Source organism: Panicum virgatum, chromosome 8N, assembly GCF_016808335.1.
Source record: "Panicum virgatum strain AP13 chromosome 8N, P.virgatum_v5, whole genome shotgun sequence".
Taxonomy (NCBI): Eukaryota; Viridiplantae; Streptophyta; class Magnoliopsida; order Poales; family Poaceae; genus Panicum; species Panicum virgatum.
Genome location: NC_053152.1, coordinates 1,382,961 through 1,399,782, shown reverse-complemented (window position 1 = coordinate 1,399,782; position 16,822 = coordinate 1,382,961). Strand labels below are relative to the sequence as shown.

Sequence of the window (16,822 nt, the reverse complement as noted above, 5' to 3'; positions counted from 1 at the left end):
TTGTGTTCAGCAGATATGGAAGAACGGTAAGCTACCAAAGATCAGATTCTCATACACGTTTCCATGGGTACACAATGAGCTCCAAATTACATTTGGAGAACTGTGCAGAGTGCCCCAAATAGATTTGCCGTTACATATACTCGTATCTATGAACACAGTTTCCTCCATGATGTCCTGACTATGCAGGATCACCAAAGGATAGAGTACAACTTTACGTAGATCCATGTTTTCTGCGACTTTTACCCAAATACAAACAAAAGCAAGACCTTCGGACATTCATACGACCTGTATAAGTAAATACGTGTGATGACAGCAGCTGATATACATGCTTTTGGGAGTGCCTGAAATGATCTTCAGGGACTCAGGTGGTTAGCTTGCGCAGAGCGGCAGCAGTCTTGGAGCCCAGTGGCCTTCCTAGATGCTTGGAGATGTACTCGCCAGCCTCCATGAGCTTGTTGAGGTCGACGTTGGTCTCTATCCCCAGGCCATGCAGCATGTACACGACATCCTCAGTGGCGACATTGCCGGTGGCGCCCTTTGCATAGGGGCAGCCTCCGAGGCCTGAAACTGAGGAGTCTACTATGCTGATCCCCATCTGAGGAAACAAAGAAAATGTTAGGCTAAGCCGCTAAGGTGACCGTCATGTGGTCAAGTACTTTTAGTAACAAAACAAACAATACTTGAAAGTTCACTTACTTGAAGGGATACTAGGATATTGGCAAGGGCCTGGCCGTATGTATCATGGAAATGAACGGCAATCTTGTCCGCTGGAACGAAGGACATGACAGCTTCAAGCATAGCAACTACACTACCTGAAACAGACAACACAACAAGGAAGAAGGAACAGGGATGTCTCAATGAGTTGCTGCCTGGATCAGTTTCAACATACCAATAAAAAAAACTGAGAGCAAAGGGTAAGCATTGGCAAGAACATTCAGTACCTGGTGTACCAACACCAATTGTATCGCCAAGTGAAATCTCTGAGCAGCCCATGTTATAAAGCTCCTTCGCTACATATGCCACCTTTGATGGATCGATTGCACCTTCAACAGGGCAACCAATCACACACGAAACATACCTAACACAAACACAGGGCGCAAGATTCAGACCATATTGCAGGCCAAGCAGCTTGACTAGCAACTCAATTCTTCACTTACAGTAGTTTTAGGCTTAAGAGGCTAACTGTTCGCTAACTTACCCACGGATAAGGAGTCCATGTTTCTTGGCAGCAGCAGTAACATCACGGTACCGAACAAGGCTTTCGTCAATGGTACAGTTAATGTTCGACTTAGAGAAGGATTCAGAGGCAGACGCAAAAACCGCAATTTCCTTTGCACCAGCTGCAACAGCAGCCTCAAATCCCTGTGAACACTCATTCATTGCTACACATCAGATCATGTAGTGGCAATTACGTATAGCATAATTAATGCTGCGATGTGGACTTTCGTAGTAGAGTTCTGTAAGAAAAGATATAGAATTTACTCTGAGGTTAGGAGTTAACACAGGGTACCGCACATTTGGCATCTGCTGGATTCCTTTGAGGACTTCCTTTGCATCAGCTAGCTGCAGTTTCCAAACCGAAATAAATAAGACATCCATGATTTGCCATGGAAAATAGCAATCACCAAATTCACTAGATCGCTTGATATGATTTAAGTGCATCACCTGCGGCACCCATTTTGGGGATACAAAACTTGTGGCTTCAACTACTGATAGACCTGCAGCCACTAATTTGTGTATCAGTTGTATCTTTACAGATGTTGGTACATTGCCCTTTTCGTTTTGCAGGCCGTCTCGGGGTCCAACTTCAACAATCTTCACAAAGCTTGGTAGATCCCACATAAGCTGAAGACAAATCATTTCGAGAGACAAAAAAAGAAAAACTGAGACAGATTGTTGATCGAGTGGATTAAAGGAAAGCATTGTGATGCCAATACTCTGATCATTGTACTTTTCTAATTCTCATGGCAACACCTATTGTACTTTATAGTTGCAGTTTGGAATACTGCGACCAAGTAAAGAGAGGATTTTGAACAAAAGTGATTATCAGCTGAGTCCTAATCGTGGAATTGAAACTACCTTCCGAGGGAGATCTCTAAGCTCCACTGACGAATCGGCCTGACGGCATTGCTGATGCCATGCATGGGAATCGGCATGGAAGACCATCGGAGCGCCACCATTGCAGGAGTTGTTGTACCTGCGAGCGAACAGTTAGCATGCACTTTCCGAATGGTCCCTTCACTGAATGAAAATCTTCGTGAATATACTCAATTGACAAAGTGACATTGATTATCATCCATTTTACTAGAGTAGTAACTGATGCGTTGTCAAACGAACCTGATTATCCATTTTGACTAGAGTATTCAGACTTACTCGCGAGTGTTGCGGTCATCAGCCGCTGCCCTACGATAAGCACTTGGCTGGGAGAAGCTTCCAAGTCTGCTAATACTCAACTTCGGCAGGTCTCCAAGACCAAGCGGCTCCTCGAGGCTTGACATTCTAGGGGGGGAAAAATTGCCGCCGGGAAGCTCTTTAATTTTTCGATAGGAAAGGGAAATCGTCGAATCGAAGCGAGGCTAAACCGATGAGGCTAAACAGGATTGCAGGAAATCGGCCGCGACGGGCGTGCGTACCTCGATCGATCGGAGCAGGAGGTGGAGCTGAACTCGGTCGACGGGCGCAAGGTGTGCGGTCAGCCGCCAGAGCAGAGCTTTAAATCAGAAACCGGGCGTCGATGCGCACGAGGCACGTCGCCGGAATCTGACGCAACCCGCTGCGGGAAGGCTCCCGCTGGTTTGGTGGAGTACGGTTGGGGGGAAGGGTGGACGGAGATCTCGCAGCAACTGCAGCGCCGCCTCCGCCCGCGTATCCCACAAGGAAGGAAGAAGGGAAAGGAAGACGAAATCAAAGGAGCCGGTGGCCAGCGGCGGTGCCGCGTGGGCCTGGTCCACGCCTCGGGCGCCCTCTGGGCCCAAGTGTATGACTGGTGGTGTGGCGGGCTGCGTAGGCTGCTGGGGCTTTTTTTTTTGTTTTTTGACTAGGCTGCTGGGGCGTTGGTGCGCGCCTTTTCTACTCGGGTGAGCGGCCACACGTTCAACCTAAGGCTATCTCCAACAATAAGATGCAAACCGGAGACCTATTTACATCTTCTGGGTACTGCACAGTAAAGACGTCCGGAACCCAAACATCGTGTTCTCCAACAGCCTCCCCAAAGGTCGCCCCTCTCTCCTCACTCTCTCCCCCGCGTCGCCGTCCCGTCCCTCCGTCTGTACACCGGCGCCGCCCCTCTCTCCCATCCCTCCTGGATCCAGCCGGCTACCTCTCTCCTTGCCTAGCTCCGGCGGCCTCCCTCCCCGCCGACGAGGACGCGGGCTCAAGCCGCAGCGGCCATCGACGCCAGGGGTCCGGAGCTTGCGCTGGCACCTCCGACGAGGCCGCGAGGTGGGCGGCGCTCCGCCTCGCCCCGGGTGCACCGCCGCGGGAGCTCCGCCTCGCCGCACCGGCTCCGCGCCGCCTCGCTGCGTCGGCTCCGGGAGCGCCGCCTCGCCGGGCCGGCTCCGCCCCGCCGCGGGAGCGTCGCCGCAGGAGCTCCTCCACCTCGTCGTGCCCGCTCCCCCGCCGCGGGAGCTCCGCCGCGCCTCGCCGCACCTGCTCCGCCCCGGCATGCGAGAGCTCCGCCTCGCCCTGGCCCACCGCTGCAGTGTTTGCGTCGGTGGAGAGAGGAGATGCATATTTGCCTAGCGATTTGGCCGGTACCCAATATGCCTATCGCGTTTGCCTCTGCTGTTGGAGGCCGTTTTTTTACCCAAATCCACTGTGCAGGACCGATATATGAGTATGCCTGGCGTTGTTGGAGATAGTCTAACTCGTCTGGTCTCGGGATCAAAAAAAAAACTCGTCTGGTCTCCCCACGAGCTCTTACCGGGTCCGATTCGGAAACAACAAACATGCGAATCATGAAGATCAGATCTCTATTGTTGTCGTGGAAAGTCTTTGTGGCCGGTTTTTGTTCTGATTTTCTATGAATCTATATTAATATTTAGTTGAAAATTGGGGATTGGAGAATGTGATTAGCAATTAAGCACGTGGGTCACAGGTAGTGAAGGTGAAGACTGACACGTGGGTCACAGGGAAAATCATGGCCCTTTTGTTTAGATGGACTGAACTCTAGCCCATGTACCTACATGGGCGGGAAATGGAAAATCCACGAAATGGGAGCGCGGGCGGCTCGGCCCATTACGGGCCCATTAGGGTTTCCCCCCTTAGTTCCCGTGCCTCCTACATAATCTCATCCGCTCCTGCCGCCGCCGCTTCCTTGCCCACCCCTCGCCGCCGCCGCAGACGCATCCCTCCGCCTCGAGGCTTCCGCTCGCTGGTCGCAGCCATGGTGAGATCCCCCTCCCCCATCTTCTCTCGCGCGCGTGTTACAACATCTTGGTTGCTGCCATGGATTTGGGCCTCGCCCTCACTGACTCTTGCCTTGCGGCGGCGCTCGCTTTTGGTTCCAGGTGAAGTACTCGAGGGAGCCGACCAACCCCACCAAGTGTAAGCTCTACTGCGCTAGATTTTCGCCTCGATTTGTACATCTGCTGCTTTTCTGATTCCATTGTGCTTCTCTGCGATGCGTTGCAGCCGCCAAGGCCATGGGCCGGGACCTCCGTGTTCACTTCAAGGTGGGAGCTCTCCCTTCCTCTCTCCCGTTTCTATAGATCTAATTATTTGTTTGCGTTATTGTTTCGCGGTGGTCGGTTGTAGCCTATTTATAGTACATATTAGCGTTCCTCCTTTGGTTTTCATGTAGCATGTTCATGTTGAACTCAGTGGCGTCACCATTCATATCTTGTGTTATTGTTCATGATCCTTTCCTTGTTATGAATACAATCTGTAGAGACCATTTCTAATTGGCTTCTTTCCTTGTATGATACAAATCTGTAGATGGTTTTTGGAGCATGGCTGTATGATAAACTATCATTGTTCATGTGATGTTGTCTTAGTGTCACGGGACTGGATCATGCTGTAATTGCTGCAGCTTCTTTGATTTAGGTAGCAGGGACTAAAAGAGAATAGACACTATATGCTTCTTCTAAACTTTAGAAATGCCAACTTCATTGTTATTGGGTTGAGCGGTGATTGCAGCCTGATTCAGCTGGTTCAGTAAATTTGCCATTTATCCTGCTGTTTATTCCTAGAATTATCTGTTGTTTCCCTGCAGTTTGCTGTGTAGTTTTTGTATGACATACATTTCCCCCGTTATGTGGTCAATATGAATTTGGCATATGGACACATCTGATGTTGAAGTAGATGGACATTTTCTGTGTGCTAGAGGAAAGTGAGATAAATTTCAGGGATTAAAATTCTTCAAGGTCCACCATTTCTAGTAACTCCAATAAGGGCAGTTGGGCAGTCCTTTGTAGTTATATGTGACTTTATAATGTATAAAGTTGTAGTTTCTTTAACTAGTACCCTAAAGAAAAAAGCAGGATGCTGTGTTATTTGATAGCAGTATCCCCGTAAACTTTAGGAACATTGTGTGTTCATCGTTATTGGGTGAACCGTTGGTCCTGTCCATGTGTTGGACAATTCCATGTCAATTGGTTCAGTAAATGATGACACATTTCGTTTCATTTGTCAGCTATGGTGTGCGCCATATTTAGTTGTGCCCATCCATACAAAGGCACATATTATTGTTCAGTTTCTCATGTCTTTTATACTTTGTACAATAATATGATGGTACACATTTTAGTGTTTATTATAAAGCTTTCTGTCATACTTGCAGAACACGCGTGAGACAGCTTTTGCACTCAGGAAGTTGCCACTCACTAAGGCCAAAAGGTACCTTGAGGATGTGATTGCCCACAAGCAGGCCATCCCCTTCCGCAGGTACTGTGGCGGTGTTGGGCGTACTGCTCAGGCTAAGTCGCGCCACTCAAATGGACAGGGACGCTGGCCCGTCAAGTCTGCTAGATTCATTCTTGATCTTCTAAAGAATGCTGAGAGCAATGCTGAGGTCTGCAATTATATGGTGGCCTGTCATATTTATCTTTGATTATTAATGTAATTAGCTTATTGTGAATTTCACTTCTGCAGGTCAAAGGTCTTGATGTCGATACCCTGTATGTGTCGCACATTCAAGTAAACCAGGCTCAGAAGCAGCGGCGCAGGACCTACCGTGCTCATGGACGCATCAACCGTAAGTTTATCTGAAGTTTGTTCTGTTTATTGTGTTTTGCTACTGCATGAATGTTTTGCATGTTGCAGCTTAACATGTTTAACCACCTGTTGCAGCTTACATGTCCTCTCCGTGCCACATCGAGCTGATCTTGTCTGAGAAGGAAGAGCCAGTGAAGAAAGAGGTTTGTGGTTCTGCACACTGTTTGCGCCCATCTATCCAACACATCAGATAATGTTGTGCTAATTTGGCTGATCTGTTTGTTCTTCAGGCGGAGTCTCAGATTGCAACCAGGAAGGCTTAAAGAAGGGAGCTCTACGGTGTTAGAGTGGGTTAGAGTGGATTGTAGGTTGTCATTGCCTAAGTGAAAATTTTGGCTGGTTATCTGTCGCCTCCTTTATCAGTGTACTGCTAGCTCGTTCTGTCACCTTGATCAGTGTCTGTACTGCCTATACAATTCGAAGCTATGAATGAAGTGTTTGTGGATTCTTTCTATATTTATATTGATGGTGATGTCAATGCTCGTTAAACGTCTTAATAGGGCTTTTGGTTGTGGTTTATGCTACAGCCGTGTGGGATAATGGGTCAGAAAGTAAGTTGATTGGGACCTGGTGTCATCATGAATAATCATATTGATCCAATCTGCCCATTGTAACGAGAAAACCTTTCATGTGTCTAGCACGGTAGCACCTAAAAAAAGATCTAGTAACCTTGTCGTATACTTATCAAAATACAATAGAATTCTGAATAGCTTTTATTTCCTTTGCTCCAATCCTTTATTGCTTTGTAATATAATTTATAATTCAAAAAAAAAGAGCAACACCTAATCCATAATAAGCCTACCCCTTCTGTAAAATTAAAGTAGCCTGAATGGAATCAATAGCTTTGTGAAAAGTCTCATTGTTAATCACTAAACTTTGCTATCGTTAGTCTGAACAGCTACAGACTGCAACTGTGGGGAGAGGGAGATAGCTTAAAGGGGAAGTAAAAGGCCGGTGAACCTGAAGTTATCAATCAATTCATCATCCTCGTTTTGTTTCTTCACCTGCCTCTGCTCCTAGCTCGTTACAGCTGCCATCCATGGGGATACCTTCTTTCTACAAGTGGCTTGTGACCAAATACCCAAGCGTCGTCTCCTCCGCAGAGGAGAGCCCTGATGGCGCCATCTATGACAACCTCTACCTCGACATGAATTGCATCATCCACCCTTGCTTCCACCCGCAAGACGATATGCATGCAGACACAGATGTGAGTACAAATTCCAATCCACGCATGCAATCTGCATATGATTCTGGCATGTAACACGCATGCAGGTGTGTCCTCCGACGACGGTCACCGAGGTCTTGGAGTCCATTTTCGAGTACTTGGACCGCCTGTTCCGCATCGTCAGGCCGACAAGGCTCCTCTACTTGGCAGTAGGTTGGATTCTTTTAGCGGATTCTGTTTGCCATGTTGTTGTCTCAAGAGCCACGGATGCTGTTGGTTCTTGATTGGCTTCAATTATTTCTATTTGCGCAATAATTTAGTTGTACATGAAATTCTCTGTGGATGCACTTTTTTATATTTAATTTGGTTTCTGTGTGCAGATGGCGTTGTTCCTTGCGCCAAAATGAACCGAGTGCGACGGGGACGTTTCCACTCTGCTTTGCTAGCAAGGGATGAGGTCAATTCTTGCGTTTCATTTTCTACATCTCTGCTGCTGAAGCAATCAACAAAGTGCGACCATGCTTCCATTTACAGGCGCTTAAAGAGGAAGAGATGCTGAGGGAATTAAGAGCTCAAGGGAAGGAGGTGCCACCGCCAGAGATTTCAGAGGTTTCTGACCGCAATGTGATCACACCGGGGACTGAATTCATGGAGAAGCTATCACAAGCGCTCCAATACTACATCCGTGCCAGATTGAACACTGACCCTGGGTGGAAAGACATAATGGTTTGCTCTTGCGCTTCAGTAAATTCAGTTCATGTTCCTTGCCTTCGATTTTCTGAAGTCTGAACCCTTGTTATAAGTTCAACAATTTGATCAAGTGGACGTCGCTTGACAATACATCTGTTGTGAAGGTCATACTCTCTGATGCAAATGTTCCCGGAGAAGGAGAGCACAAGATCATGTCTTTCATCCGTGCACAACGCTGTATGGAAGGCTATGACCCCAATACTCGACACTGCTTGTATGGGCATGTGAGGAATATCAATCCCTTTTCTCTTAACAATCTCTTCTTGATTCAAATGTTGTGTAGCACCAATCCAGTCCGCACCCTGTCTATTTCTACTGGAGTGAAGAATTATCATCGCAGGATGCAGATCTGATAATGCTTGCTTTGGCATCTCATGAGGTCCACTTCTCTATTTTGCGTGAGGTTTGTTAATCCACATCAATGCTAACATCATGCTTAAACACAATGCATTAATACCGCATATACAGAAGGCAGATTAAAGGCATCATACTATTAATTAGGCTAGGTCCGCTAGGCACTACCGCACTAGTTCAGGGTTCTATAATGGTGTGCACTAATCTTCTGTTTAACTTCAACAGGATGTGCTACTCCCAAATCAGGCAGAAACAGAAGGGAAATCAAATAAACCTTATCTGGTCCTCCTTACTCCCTAACTGAGAGTCTCAGATAATGCAGTTGTTACCCATTTTGATATGTGAATAGTGTCATCTTCTTTCAGTTTTTGAACATATGGGTTCTGAGAGAGTACTTGGAGATTGAATTGAAGATACTGGATCCAGTTTGCGAGCCTGACATTGAGAGGCTAATAGATGACTTCATCTTTATTTGTTTCTTGGTGGGAAATGATTTCATCCCACATATTCCATCACTTGAGACACATGAGGTATATGTGTATGGGCATGCCTTTAGATTATAGTAATGGCTTAATGGAAAGTTAACTTTGTTATCGCTACATATATCCTTTCACTATGTTCATTAGTATGAAAAAAATATAGTTATTTCTTTCATGTATTCCATGTAACAGTGTGCAGTCGATATTCTCATCGAAGTGTACAAAACAACCTTCAACAAAATGGGAGGGTATATTGTCAACACAGATAAAGTACTCAAGAATTCCAGCCTCTAATTTTCACTAGTGATTATCCATTGAATTATGCTGTGACATAGTTTCATTGACACTGAAAACAGGTCAAAGAAAAACATGGTTCATATCTAGACATCTCAAGGTTGGAAATATTTTTTCATGAACTGTCCATGTATGAAGAGAAAATTTTTCTCAAAAGATATGAGCTGGAGCAGGTATGTTAGCATTCTAGTCAACAGTGTACCGTGATGCACAATGGAATCTATTGTCATTATCGATATCTCGTTTTGTCCTTTAGGATTCCTTGCAGAAGGAATATCGTGAAATGTTGTGTGAAGCTTCAGAAAGTGAAAGACCAGAGCTGAGGCGAAAACTAGATGACCTCCTTTTCAATGAAGACTGCCCATATGACAGTGTTAGTGATGCCTATTTGGATATATACTTCTCCTGCAGTCCTACAATTTTTGAAATATCTCTTGCAGATAAGACTGGGATTACCAGGATGGAAATCCCGGTTCCACAGGGAATATTTTGGTCTCGAAACTTCCAATGAAATTGGAAACCTGCAGAACGACATGGTTATGTTTTTCCTTGTTTATTCTTTTATCTTGATGGATCCCTTTCCCTTGAGACGTGGCAAGGTGGCATTTTGTATTGTTGTAATCTTCCCTCCCTTTCTTTTTCTCTCCTCCCTCTGAATTTAGGCCCAGAAGTATTTAGAAGGACTTTGCTGGGTGTTTCAATGCTATTTTACGGGTGTACCATCATGGAGCTGGTAAGAATAACATGTTCACATATATTAAAAATAAATTTACTTAAGGATTCAATATATCTCATTCTACGTTTTATGGTACAACTTGTTGCAGGTACTACCCATTCTATGTTTCTCCATTCGTATCTGATCTCAAAAGTCTTTCTCGGTTTCAGATATCTTTCGCTTTGGACAAACCACTGCGACCATTTGATCAGCTCATGGCAGTTTCGCCTTCACAAAGGCACATTCACCATTCTTACTGCTGCCATTTATTCTGACATTGCTACGTAGTCCTGGAATTAGATTCACAGTGAAGCAGTTATTGTTTTTTTATTCCAGGTGGCTTAAGCTTAACCTCCCATACTGTTACTGCTGCAAATTTATGGGACGTGAAGAATACTATCCGAAGTTGCAGACTGACATGAATGGGAAACGTTTCTTGTGGAGTGTGAGCTATTCGTTCATATGTGCAATGGATCTATGAACTGGATCAATTTATAATTTTAATGTGTACTGATCAACTGGCGATGCATTTCGCAATGTTGATTCTCAATGAAAGAAATTGTTTCAGGGTATTATCTCTGAGGAACGGCTGCTTGCGAGCACCAAAGCAGTAGACGAAGAGCTGACGGTAAAACAATTGCTTACCATCTGTGCTCATGTTACAATAACTTCTTCTGCAGTTGCATAAACCATAATTATAGGTAGTTTACAAATTAGATGGATGAGATGAGAAGGAATACTACTCGGCAAGACAAGATCTTTCTGCACAGGAACTCAAACGCTCTAGCACATATTAATGGAGTTATTATACAGACATCATACTGTCCACTGCAGAAGCTTCCGATAGATTCAGCTACGAGGTGCATAAAGTCTGAACTGAATGATGCAAATTAGTGCTGGTATCGTGTTCAGAGCAATGGTCTGAATTTTGAATGTTTCCACAGTGGAATTGGAGGGTGGCTGTCGCCTGATGACAATGCTGGTGGCCTGAGCAACAGTTTCTTTCCCTCGCCCATGAAAAATCTGCTGGACATCACAAATGATCAGGCAATGTACGTTTTGTGTGTAGCTAGGAATAGGATTGGCTTACACCCCAACTCTAATCGCATTTTGTGTGTACATGCATGTTTCAGATCAGCCACGTTCTTCAACCCTGAGGCAGTGAATCCAACCCCAAGACTGCTTAGCAATGTCAGGGTACCTGATAAGGTGTGTTCATGACACTACTAAAATGCTTGTTCCAACTTACATTCAGAGATCATCTTTGGAATTAAATGAATCCTGCAGACTGTCACGGGAGCTGACATCTCAAAGAGGCCACTCTGGCACACGTACCCGGGCTCAAGGCCGCCACCGCCCACGTAAACCTTGTCATTATTCGATTGATCTTCTATGTCACCGAGGTGAGATGAACACAAAACGGTTTCCTACGGCCGATTGCAGGATTCAGAGGCCAGATTCTATCTGGAAGCCGAGCACGCCGGCGGCGCCGCGGGAAGAGCACAAGCACGCCGGCACGGGGTGGATGGGGCGGGGCAGAGGGAACAACGCCATTGCCGCCGCCCAGGCGCAGCAGCTCGCCACCAGCACCAGGAGCAGCAGCTACGGGCATGGCACTGCCACCGACACGCCACGGAGCAGTAGCAGCAGCTACGGCTATAGGAAAACCGGTTTCCATCGGGTGGACACGCCGCGAAGCAGGTTCGACAACGATGGTGCGCAGCCACGTCGTTGGTAGGAATCAGATGTACGTGTATAGACTATAGTCTATAGAGTTATTCAACTCACCGTATATGTATATATAAATGTAATGTTTGGGCATCTGCTTCGAGATGAAATAAATAAAATACTTTGTGGCCAAATGTAACGGATTCACAAAATGACAAGCCTGATGCTACAAAGAGCCCTGTTTAGTTCCCAAAAATTTTCATACACTATAACAACTTCGAACGTTCCCAAAAAATTTTATGCGCTACAGTAACTTCGAACTTGTGGATAACTGACAAAATCCATTCCATAACTCCGGGTGAAATCGCGAGACGAATCTAATGAACCTAATTATACAATGATTAGACAATATTGTTCTACAGTAAATAATCTCTAAAGATGGATTAATTAGACTTAATATATTCATCTCGTGATTTCTCATTAATCTGAGTAATTAGTTTTATAATTAATTTATATTTAATACTTCTAATTAGTGTTGCAAATGTTGCTAAAAAATTTTACTCAATTTTTTTTTGCTAACTAAACGGGCCATAGACAGGCCAGTAGACAGGCCCAGAAACATTACAAGTCACAAGCAAGCTGGAAAAAAAAGAAGGAACTTTGGCAAGTTCCAAACCGAGGACGAACAAGAGCAACTAGCGTAGGGCGTCCATCGAGAACCCAAGCCGAACAGAGGACTGGCAAGAGCAAATGACCAACTGAATCTGAAGAAAGTGGAGATTTATTTCACGGGAGGAAATTTTTGGAAACCAAAACGAACAAGTGAAATTCGAGTCCAACACAGACCTCCTTCTCATGGACTGCTGGAAGAAAACGAATCGGATACAAACAAACACTTATATCTAATATTTTGGGGTAAGTCCAATTTACACCTTTGAACTATCGCATAAGTCTGATTTTTCAACCTTAAACTACAAAACCGGATAAGATAGGGCATTCAACTATCGAAACCAGGTAAATTTGACTCTAGGTGTTTTCAAAGATGATTTTCCGCTTTATGAAAATTAAAAATATTTAAATTTAAACTAAAAAATTCATAATTAATTTATTTTAAATAAAAAATATGAAATGGGTATCAAAATTTTTCTAAAAATGTAACCTATCTATTGGCACTGTACTTGTCAGTTATTCGAATCTAGTTTTTTATGTTTATAGTATTTGGTTGCTTGTAGTTATGCCTATTATTTTTAATAAATAAGATTCAAATAGAGCAACAATAGATAGATTACATTTTTAGAAAAAATTATACTAGTTTCATATTTTTTCTGTTTTAAAATGAATTTGTTTCGATTTTCTAGATATAATTAGATTTTTATTTTTTTAAAAAAATACAAAACCATCTTCGAAACCACCATAAGGGTCAAATTTACCTGGTTTTGATAGTTGGATGACCTATCTTATCCGATTTTGTAATTTAAGATTGAAAATCGGAATTATGCGATTGTTCAAGGATGTAAACTGGACTTTTCCTTATTTTTATTCGACTACGAATTCAGGTACAAATATGTTGGATATTGAAAATTTATGATATTCATCCATTTAAATATTTGAATACGGATACCGTATGGAATTTGATTCCCTGTTTCAGATATGATCCATTTCATTTTGAACCCCTTCGGGCAGAAAATACACTTACCGTTTTGATCCCAGCCTACCAACACTTCGGCCTACAAATCAGCCCACCATCTCTCCAGTGCCTTCCTCCCCTTCTTCCACTGCCGCTCCGATCCCCCCCCCCCCCCGCCTTTCCTCGCATCCTGGAGATGGCGCCGCTGCTGGGCGCGGAGATCTTCAGCCGCGGCTTCCGCTTCAACCCGACGCCGCTCGAGGCCGCCACCTACTACCTGTCGCGCCTCGTAGCCGGTGCGCCACTGCACGAGGCCGTCCGCCCCGTCATCCACTGTGACAGACCCGCCGAGTTAAAACACTTAATTAAGCGTAACCGCCATCATTTGAACACATCAGACGCATTAGCTTAATTAAGTATAACTTGACAGGCTGTTTCCAACCCACAGGCCGATCGAAACACACCAGAAGTCTCACGCGAAGGCTAGCACAGAAGGTACCAGCATGATAAAATATTATGAAAATAGTAAACAAAAATATTAAGACTTTACAACACAGCTTTAAATTTTAAAAAAAATTACAAAAGAAAAGATAGCAGCGAGAGAGAATCTAACTTACAGAGTATTTTTACTAGAGAAAAAAAAAATAAAACAAACTAAATAAGTCGAGAACTACCGAGACTTGAAGACAAGGCGCCACATCGAGCCCACCGATGTGAAACCTAGTTAGCTCCTATACCTGAAATAGGGTAAACAACAAATCCCGAGCAACTAATACTCAGCAAGACTTACCCGACCAGTGGGTATAACTTAGCCCACATATCTAGACATCCAAGTCTTTTGGCTGGTGGTTATTTTGCAGAAAATCGACTAAAGTAATTTCTTACTTTCAGTATTTTAGCCCTAGATTCTATACAAATTAACTCTATTCTAATATTTGCATGAATCAACTATAGCAAACATGGTGGTGCAATCAACAATAATTCAAGGTGTCATCATCATATGTATATAAATATACTCATCCTCTCGTCAAAACACTACGATGCGATGCAATGATCAAGGTGCTCATATCCGAGAGCGACTAACGGCGAATCGATCCGATTTAATCTTGCAAGGTGGACCTAACCAACACGGCACGCAAAAGCCCCGTCGGACCCCACGCACCAACCTTTTCCCTCCCCGCCTCGAACTACAGGAACCAGCCCAACGACATATGGTCAGCCGAGCTCAATGTGAGACCACGAAAAGCAAACATATGCATCACAATTCTCCGCGACTACTCGACTCGCCCCAGGAGTTGAGTGTGGGTTCCTGTACTTTCGAAGCAAAGTAATACTCGGCTTACCGGTTTCGACTACCTCCTACTCCCAGTACGCGGTTAGTACAAATTCAAACATGATCAGCAGGGCCAACAACGGTATGGTCCTTAACCGACTCAGACGGGACTAAGACACCCAGGAACCCTGTCTTGCTGTCATTCCTACATATCCTCATCATTCCCATCCGGTCTCAATTCTCCATTCATTACATATCCAATTCAACAACTCATATCCTAAAATATTAATATATCTTGTATTTCGCGAGTAACCGGAAATTATTCGACTTCTAATCATCCTATTTCTCGCGAGTGCAAGAGATCACTCGTCTTCTACCGGAAAACCATTAAGCATAGCACTTCTATCGCCCTATACATACTAGTATAACTCAGGGAATCCTAGGGATCATGCAACTAGGGTTCCAATCAACTCCTGAAACATAATGCACAAGTAATAGAAACGTATATAGATGTCATAATTTAAAATAATAGGACATGCACCGGGGCTTGCCTGAGGGTAACACTAAGTTAGTGTTAATATTAACAAGGCCTTGGGCCCTTCCGACCATTGGGCCGGGTCTTCACGAATTCCTTCTCGATCTTTCTGCTCCGATCCTGGGCTTCACGATCCATTCGCAGACAACGTTCTCGCTACAAGTTCTACATTTATGCACATAACATAAGGGAATGCAGATATGATTATACAATTACAAGTAACCAACAAATGGGAAACAAACGCTAAGGATTTACACTAACTTACTCCTAACGATCACTACTTTGTTCTGCTAATACCGGTCAGACCGGTCTACAAAACCGGTCAGACTGGTCGTGACTGGATGAGACTCTAAACCCTAAATCCGGATTATCCGGACGTATTCTCAGAATATTCGGACCCCCAAGCCCGGATAATCCGAACTTAAACCCAGAGTGTCTAAACCACTACAAACCCGGAGTATCCGGACAAATGGCCGGACTGTCCAGATCCCTACTGGTCAGACCGGTGCCCCATACCAGTCAGACCGGTCCTAGATACTCAACCACGCCACCGGTCAGACCGGTCACTCCGACAGGTCAGACCGGTCCCACCCAGACCAAAATCTAGAATTCCTTGGTGCGGCGAAAATCGTCCACCAACTCCAAATCCTTTCTAGGAACTAGTTCAGGGGCACATGGGAATGATTTTGACCAGAGGAAAACACCTACATCTTGAAGCCTTCTTGGCCTTGAGCTCAAATTGGGGTGGAGGATTTGGGGTTTAGGGCTCTAGGGAGAGGAAGAGCACTTGAGGGCGAGAGTGAGGGAGGTAGTGGACGTGAGAGAGGGAGAGAGTGACGTAAGAGTGAGGGTGAGCTGGTGAGAGAGAGAAATAGAGTGGTTATAATGTTTGTGGGTCACACATGTCATACAGGTTCGATCGGTCAGACCGGTTGTTCCGACCGGTCAGACCGGTCCACCCCAAGCTGACAAAAACAAATTTTGGTTTAGTGATTTTGTAGTGTGGGTTTGAAACTAATAGCCTTGATTAATATTTAATTATAGATAATTAACACCCGGCGTGTTACATCCACCGCGCCGACGTCTACGCCTGCGAGCCCGCCGACCTCGCCCGCCGGTTCCGCCCCATGCCCAGGACCGGGCACCGCTTCTTCTTCACCTCCTGCAGGAAGGGCGTGCTCCGCGCCGGGCCCGGCTTCTGGACCCTGCAGCGCATGACGGTCATCATGGACGGCAACGGCAAGGGAGCCAAGGTCAGCGAGATCAAGAAGCTCCGCTACGAGAAGCGTGGCGCGTACACGGACTGGCTCATGAACGAGTACTCGACGACGTGCAGCTCCGAGGACGCCGTCGTCGGCGACAGGCAGTACGTGTTCTGCAACATCTACGTCTCCCCGAAAGCCGCCCCAGACTCGGCGGCGCGCCAAGAATCCGCTGCCTTCTTGGCGCCGCCTTCGACTGCGCCTGCGCCTGCCCCCGTCGTGATCGCGCAGGCGCCGCCGCCCAAGAGGCCAGCGCCGCAGGCCGCCGAGGCGCCGTGCTCCAAGAGGACGCGGGGTGCCGTCTTCGCAGCATCTCAACTGCCGTCCGAGGAGTCCCCTGCGGCGGATCAAGATGACGAGTTGGTAGAGTCCACTGAAAGGATCGTGCCGACAGCCGAAGCAGAGGAAGCGGCTGCAAACTGAGTGACGAACTGACGACAGCAAGAGCAGTAGCAGCTGCAGAGGAAGCAGCATCCAGAACAGGCTTCGC

The 16,822-nt window shown here is 45.6% G+C and overlaps 4 protein-coding genes and 1 non-coding gene across 9 annotated transcripts; 4 read left to right on the top strand and 1 right to left on the bottom strand.

The window, feature by feature from the left end:
- Positions 1–16: 16 nt before the first annotated feature.
- Positions 17–2,945, bottom strand: LOC120685503 (hydroxymethylglutaryl-CoA lyase, mitochondrial-like). Of its 4 annotated transcripts, XM_039967471.1 has the most exons (9): positions 2,634–2,944; positions 2,374–2,499; positions 2,080–2,197; positions 1,666–1,845; positions 1,483–1,563; positions 1,199–1,362; positions 942–1,078; positions 697–812; positions 17–595 (listed from the first exon to the last, which is right to left on the bottom strand). In XM_039967471.1, exons 2-9 carry the CDS (start codon positions 2,496–2,498, stop codon positions 362–364), a joined length of 1,155 nt encoding a protein of 384 aa, XP_039823405.1. In that variant the 5' UTR covers position 2,499; positions 2,634–2,944; the 3' UTR covers positions 17–361. The 4 variants fall into 4 exon arrangements, with proteins under 4 accessions (XP_039823405.1, XP_039823404.1, XP_039823403.1 ...); XM_039967470.1 differs by having other exon boundaries at positions 697–1,078; positions 2,634–2,945; XM_039967469.1 differs by having other exon boundaries at positions 47–595; positions 697–1,078; positions 2,374–2,530; positions 2,634–2,906.
- Positions 2,946–4,244: 1,299 nt separating this feature from the next.
- LOC120684363 (60S ribosomal protein L17-like) lies at positions 4,245–6,693 on the top strand. Its single transcript, XM_039966226.1, has 7 exons — positions 4,245–4,387; positions 4,509–4,545; positions 4,633–4,673; positions 5,777–6,007; positions 6,088–6,190; positions 6,286–6,353; positions 6,441–6,693. The coding sequence occupies exons 1-7, from the start codon at positions 4,385–4,387 to the stop codon at positions 6,471–6,473; spliced, it is 516 nt and encodes a 171-aa protein (XP_039822160.1). The 5' UTR covers positions 4,245–4,384; the 3' UTR covers positions 6,474–6,693.
- On the top strand, positions 5,471–5,617 carry LOC120687114. The gene has a single exon (XR_005680609.1). It is a non-coding gene; the product is annotated as a small nucleolar RNA snoR74 (small nucleolar RNA).
- Positions 6,694–7,078: 385 nt separating the features above from the next.
- LOC120684362 (5'-3' exoribonuclease 4-like) lies at positions 7,079–11,829 on the top strand. 2 transcript variants are annotated; one of them, XM_039966223.1, is made up of 21 exons: positions 7,079–7,417; positions 7,483–7,588; positions 7,756–7,832; positions 7,910–8,101; positions 8,230–8,349; positions 8,466–8,528; positions 8,705–8,761; positions 8,845–9,009; positions 9,151–9,228; positions 9,315–9,425; positions 9,509–9,625; positions 9,693–9,788; positions 9,915–9,985; positions 10,077–10,205; positions 10,304–10,412; positions 10,536–10,595; positions 10,685–10,827; positions 10,912–11,019; positions 11,101–11,176; positions 11,255–11,328; positions 11,411–11,829. In XM_039966223.1, the coding sequence occupies exons 1-21, from the start codon at positions 7,250–7,252 to the stop codon at positions 11,703–11,705; spliced, it is 2,415 nt and encodes an 804-aa protein (XP_039822157.1). In that variant the 5' UTR covers positions 7,079–7,249; the 3' UTR covers positions 11,706–11,829. The 2 variants fall into 2 exon arrangements, with proteins under 2 accessions (XP_039822157.1, XP_039822158.1); XM_039966224.1 differs by lacking the exons at positions 7,079–7,417; positions 7,756–7,832 and having other exon boundaries at positions 7,489–7,588.
- A 1,625-nt stretch (positions 11,830–13,454) lies between these two features.
- On the top strand, positions 13,455–16,755 carry LOC120686539 (NAC domain-containing protein 22-like). The gene is made up of 2 exons (XM_039968758.1): positions 13,455–13,597; positions 16,133–16,755. The coding sequence occupies exons 1-2, from the start codon at positions 13,459–13,461 to the stop codon at positions 16,753–16,755; spliced, it is 762 nt and encodes a 253-aa protein (XP_039824692.1). The 5' UTR covers positions 13,455–13,458.
- Positions 16,756–16,822: the final 67 nt, after the last annotated feature.